Consider the following 6239-nt stretch of genomic DNA (forward strand, 5'->3'; position numbering starts at 1 on the left):
ACAACTAACAAGAAAGCTGGACTGTGGGTTGGCTTCTAAAACTGGTTTTCTCTCCAGGTTTCAGAAAGTGGTCCTACTGAGCACTGTTCATACTCCATATACATCCACACTTGAATCTGACCAAGGAAAGTGGGCCCAAGGTGTTTCCCTATAGCATTCAAATCAAACATTGCCTAAGTTTTACCTATTTGAGGTAAAGAAAAAAAGCCCAGGCATGAGATAAAAAGGCAACATTAAAGAAATGGAATTGCTTTTCTCCTGTAATCATTTCTCAGAAAAGAATTCCATTGACTTAATGAGTGATGAGGATTCTCTGACTGTCTTCCCTTTGTCTCTCGCAGATGGTGCTGGGCTCTCCCTCCTCCCTAAAGCTACAGCAGCTTCCACACCTCCAGCTGTTATGACAGTGGACTTGGCTTACCAAGGGTTGTCTTCTGTCTCTGTAGCTCTTCAGCCATTTTCTCAAACTTCTTTTGAAGTCTTTTGTTATTTTCTGGTGTTTTAGGAATAAAATCTTTAGGCTGCATACATTTGTGCTAGAAAAAAAGGATGTCAACATTAATGAAAGTGTACTGTGTTCTTTACTGTTTATTTTACTTATGCTGGGTGGTGGTGGTGCATACCTTTAATCCTGGTACTTAGGAGGCAGAGGCAGAGGAAGGCAGATCTCTGTGAGTTGAGGTCAGCCAGGACTACACAGAGAAAACCTGTCTTGAAAAAAAACAAAAGCAAAAAAACAAAAACAAAAGATTTTCTTGTTTGTATGTGAAGAAATGTTGACCTGCATTTATGTATGTGTACCATATGCATGCCTGGTGCCCATAGAGGCCAAACGAGGGTGCCAGATCCCCTGAAACTAGAGTTAGAGACAATTGTGAGTCACCATGGAGATGCTGGGAAGAGAACCCAGCTAGGTCCTCTGAAGGAGACTGCTGAGCCATCTCTCCAGTCCCTATGATTGTTGATTGTTTTTTTAAAACAGGAGAGAAAGTCCTTTCCATACACTTCTATTAACTATAATGAAATCAAAATTAAAAGAATTTCTTAATGAGTTATTTGTTATACTGTATGTGAGTTGGCAATACTTATTTCTGACAAATAGAATTTAAGAGATAAAGTAAAAGGCTATATACTATGCAATTGTTTCCTGAGCTATTTCCGGACGCCAGCATTCTCGGCAGCCAAGAACGCTCTAAGCAGCAGCCTAGGCATTCTGCTATCCTCACACCAACTTCCCTCCAATGACACAGAACACAAAAGCTATTATTTAAGTAATTAAAGAAATGAATCATAGTTTCTTTGTCTTAGTTGCTTCTGGCCCTTGTAGGTCTATACCCCAGTTTTGTTCTTGACTTTCTTGGTCAGGCAGGCCTTAGTTTCAGGCACTGGTCCTCAGCATATGAGAGCTTGCACCAGAGTGATGAGTGATGAGCCTTAGTGGGTAAGTAGGTTCTACTCGTGCAAACTGGGAGGTTAAGTCCAGCAGGCTCCCTGCTGCACAGTCAGGACAGTCTGTACAGCGTGTGCACATTATTCTGTCGAGGGTTAGCGGTGTACCTGGAGTACTCTTCCCATGGGGCAGAGTCCATGGTAAGTGGCAAGAGGAGGGTAGAGGTTCCACTCTGTGACCTTAGTATTTGGTGTCTATCTCTAGATAGGTGGTGGCTGTTAGAACGAGGGTTAGTTGATTAAAAAAGAAAGATTTACAGAACCTGAAAATAGTAAAGCTTCCTTACAAACCCATACAGCACCTAGGAACTTCGGTCACAGGATGAAAGTGACAGCACCAGGCAGCAGCCACAAGCAGAAAGACAGGGAGTGTTAGAGAGGGCTGATGGGTAGCGTGACATCCACACAAAGCCACGGAAGGCTGCAAAGTGAGTCTCGAGCGTACGTCAAAGGAGCTTTATCGGGAGAGAGGGAACAGATAATATGACGATGTGACTAAACAAATCACATGGTCAGGCTGGGAGCAGAGAACAGAAATTGCCGTCCAAGCACCTAAAATAATGTTTCTCAAGTCATGTTTGGCAACTGCATTTGGAAAAAGGAAGAAAAAGGAAGGTTTTAGAAGTGATAGGTGTAGGCTACAGGTAGTCACTATTTATACATCAGACTAGACAAAGTGTAAAGATAATACAAAAGCACTGGATAACAAAGACATGCTCTTGCACACTATTGACAGAATCTCCAAATCTAAGGCTATTTGTACATCGAGTCACCAACTCTACGTATGTTTGTGTTCACAAGTAAATGCTCATTATACATGTAACATGTTTCATAAAAAACTCACGGATGGTGAGTATATATAGAGAAGGCTCACTCATAATATGCAATATAAAAAAATTAATATGATCAAAGACACACTATTAAGTGGGGAAGAAAAGCAGTCCAACAAGCAGAACACCTAGCTCAGCAGAGCTTCACTGTGCAGCACGGGTACAGTGCTAACATGTAGTGAGCACTCTGGACTCTTACCCAGGTCACCAGTCAAGCTGAAGTGACAGAGGGAAGAAACATCAGAGATGCCTGTTCTGCTTGAGTTTACCAAGTGTGTTAAATGAAAACAGCATGTACTCCTGATGTGTTGTTCCAAGTCCTTTACTTGGGCACGTTACGGTCAAGAACTGCCCAGAATCAGATGAGGACGTCTGGAGAAGCCTTGGGGGAGTATCCTCATCACTGCCCTGGCATCCGGCTTACTGTGATCAACATAATGGATAGACACCATACAGTGTCTTCTAAAGTGCAGAGAAGCCACAGCTAATTCTTTTACTCAGCTTGAAGTCTACAGTTCCCATTCACCTCATTTAATCTTGATGAGGTCAGCAAATCTACTAGAGGTTCTTGCATGAGAACAAGGTGCTTTTGATACTTCAAAGAAAAACCAGGGGCTGGAGAGATGGCTCAGCAGTTAAGAGCTGATGTGGGAGTGTCATATATCAATCTGTTGATTTCATTGGTTAAGCAATAAAGAAACTGCTTGGCCCTCATAGGTTAAAAGGGGAGTAAACAGAACAGAATGCTGGGAGAGAGAAGCTGAGTCAGAGAGTCGCCATGATTCTCCCACTCCAGGCAGACACAGGTTAAGATCATTCCTGGTAAGCCAGCTCGTGGGCTACACAGATTAATAGAAATGGGCTAGTCCAGGTGCGAGAGTTAGCAGAGAAAAGGCTAGATATCATGGGCCAAGCGGTGTTTAAATGAATACAGTTTGTGTGTTGTTATTTCGGGGCATAAGCTAGAGCTAGCCATGTGGGCGGCCAGGTGCCGGGGACGCAGCCCAGCCGCTCCTACTACAACAGAGAGCACTGACTGCTCTTGTGGAGGACCTGGTTCAATCCCCAGCACCCACTTGGCAGCCCACAACCAACTCTACCTCCAAGGGATCCAATTCCCTCTTCTGGATTCCATGGGCACCAGACTTGAATGTAGTGCACAGACACAGAGGCAGGAAAAACATAAACATATAAAATAAAAATTTAAAAAAAGAAAAGAAACACCAAACACAAAAGGCTGCCTAATCTTGGGGCAAGTTTTAATTTCAAGGTCAACTACATCTCTTCCATTTTCTATAGATTACATCAAAGCATTCATATACCAAAAAAAAAAATATACTTTACAGCAAACTAGAAATTTTATGAGAAAAGCAACAGCACACTTAAGACACTCTGAACAATATCTATGAAAATGATTTCTAGAATAAATACCAGGAGTGATACATTCATAATCACCCTGTCTGCACTGAAGATGCACACTTACTTTTTTTCTCATTGGGCTTGGTAAATGTTCATTAGTATTCACTGCAGGGAACAAAGATTCATCGACACGTGCTCCCACCATCCTGCATCTGTAAAACCAACACAAGGCAGTCCAGTGAGAAACTGTCTTTGCTTTATATGTGCGCGCGCACACACACACACACACACACACACACACACACACACACACATATCATGAGAACTGCGTATCAGGCAACAGTTAATATATTTTACAATAATATATAAATACATATAATGCCAAGTATAAGTTGGTATAAATTAGATTCCCCCAAATCTTCTATATGGTCACCCCTGCCCCCCCCCCTCTATTTCCTGCTGGTTGACCCACCTATACTTCATTGCCTGGCCAATCAGCGTTTATTTAAAATATGATTGACAGAATACAGACAATTCTCCCGCACCAAGTACATGTCTGTAGTCCAAGCTCTTGGGGGGTGATGAGGAAGGAGGATGCATTTCCTTCTACCCTGAGAGATTATGAGAGAGTGGTTTTAGTGTTAGGGTGTTTATATAGCAAGTACGACACACTGGGTTCAATCCCAACCACTGCCAAAATAAAATTAGCGCTCCCCACCCACTTTCACTCCCTACATTGGAGACACAGGAACTGGTGAGCTAGAGAGATGGGGCAGGGGTTAGACATATACCCAGGGGTTGATAAATATACCCAGGCTAACAGACTCAACATTAACAGGCTGTGGAAACAGCAGTCAATATGTCACACTTCAGAGCAAGTCTGAAGGTAAGATTTTCTGTGGGTGTTCTGGGAGCAATACCCTCAGAAGGAAGCACCCCCCCAAACTCCACAGGTGACCAAGAACACAAAATTTCTGCTGAGCTCAGAACTTAGCAGACACCATGGAAGTAGACAGGAACAGAGGCAGCCAAAGCCCAGGTAAGAAGAATGTGCAGCCAACAAGGTAAACAATAGCATAGGCACAGCCACACCAGCACCTTGGACTTAACTCCCACTAGCTCAAGTGGGTGAGTGTCACCATCTAGCACATGTGGAACAATGACATGGACATTTCCCAACAGCAACAGTCCATCTAGAGGGCTGGGAAAAACTCAAGGAAGGTCTGACACCTACTGGCAAAAGAGCAGAAACTCAACCCAAAAAGTCATTTGTTTGAACACTGCACACCCACAAATCTGATTGAAAACTGTGAGCTATAACAACAAACTGCATCTCTCTCATCAGTATTCTGCCACATGAGACATCACAGGGAGGGGAGGGATTCAGAACCCATCCCAAAAAGGAAGAGATACTGCCTGATATGATGATAATTTGAACATTGTTTTCGCTTTTTCAATTTCCATCCTCACATAAATATCTTTTCACATTTATCTTTACTTTATTTTATGAGTACAAGTGTTTTATCTGTATGTTTGTCTGTACACCACTTGTGTGCCTTGTATCCATAGAGACCAGAAGTGTGAGCTGCCACTGTGGGTGCTGGGGATTAAACCCAGGTCCTCTATAAGAACAGCCAGTGCTTTTAACCTCTGAGCCATCTCTCTGGCGTGCAAAAGCATGTCTTAATGGTCTTGCTTTGATTATGATATTGCTAGATTATATTCCCTTTATACATGGCCAATCTCTCCTCTCATTCCTACCGCATTTCCTCTCTCTTCTCCATGTGCAGCCTCCTCTTTACTCCACCTTCTGTAGCTGTGATAATCTTTAACTGTGGGTCCTAACAGTATCCAGGTTCCTCCTTTCCATTTACTTTTCACTCATTCTTTCCCTCGGCTGCTCTAATCCTCATCCTTGTCCTTAGCCCATTTCCCTTCCACTCCTAACCTTAGTGGTTAGCATCTTCTCATCTGCCATATGATCCTTCCCCATTATCTCCGAACAGTTACTGAAGTTAGAGAAATGACTTCATTAACTATTACAGTGAGCGTGGTGAGCCTCTCCAGCAGCTGTGGATGCTTCTACACCTACTACTGCTCCCTCAGGGTGGCATGGGGGAGGGGACTGACAACCAGAGCATATGAACTAGGGGTGTAGTTCGCTAACTACACCCCCAATCCACTAAGAAAGAATGACACCTTTGTTGCACTACAAATCAGTCCCATTTGAGTGTGCATGTACTTCAAATGAAAGAATACAGCCAGGAAAGCCAGGCACGGTGGCTCATGATTTTAATCCCAGCACTCAGGAGGCAGAGGTTCATGGTCAGTCTAGTCTATACAGCAAGCTCCAGCCAGAGTTACATAAGACCCTGTTTCAAAAAGTAGAATGGAGAAGTCTTGAAGTTTTAGCAAGAGCAAAGAGACAAGGGAAATAAGTAGAAAGGATACAAAGAGAAGAGGAAGGCATCAATGTTCTTATTTGTAGAAGATATGATTCTACACAAAAGGGAATCATAAAACACTTGCAGAAAAGTGGCAGATACAAAAATCAACATAAATACAAATGAGCAGCCTTCCTATATACCACCACCATAAAAA

The 6239-nt window shown here is 42.9% G+C and overlaps 1 protein-coding gene across 2 annotated transcripts in view; it reads right to left on the reverse strand.

Moving 5' to 3' along the window:
* Positions 1-6239, reverse strand: part of Mcph1 (microcephalin 1) — a 124524-nt gene that overhangs the window by 99556 nt on the left and 18729 nt on the right. For both annotated transcript variants that reach the window (XM_026788815.1, XM_026788816.1), the window contains exons 4-5: positions 3763-3850; positions 422-536 (exon numbers count right to left, since the gene is read on the reverse strand). In XM_026788815.1, coding sequence (XP_026644616.1) covers positions 422-536; positions 3763-3850 — 203 coding nt within the window. The remainder of the gene's footprint in view (positions 1-421; positions 537-3762; positions 3851-6239) is intronic.

Source organism: Microtus ochrogaster, unplaced genomic scaffold (assembly GCF_000317375.1).
Source record: "Microtus ochrogaster isolate Prairie Vole_2 unplaced genomic scaffold, MicOch1.0 UNK7, whole genome shotgun sequence".
Taxonomy (NCBI): Eukaryota; Metazoa; Chordata; class Mammalia; order Rodentia; family Cricetidae; genus Microtus; species Microtus ochrogaster.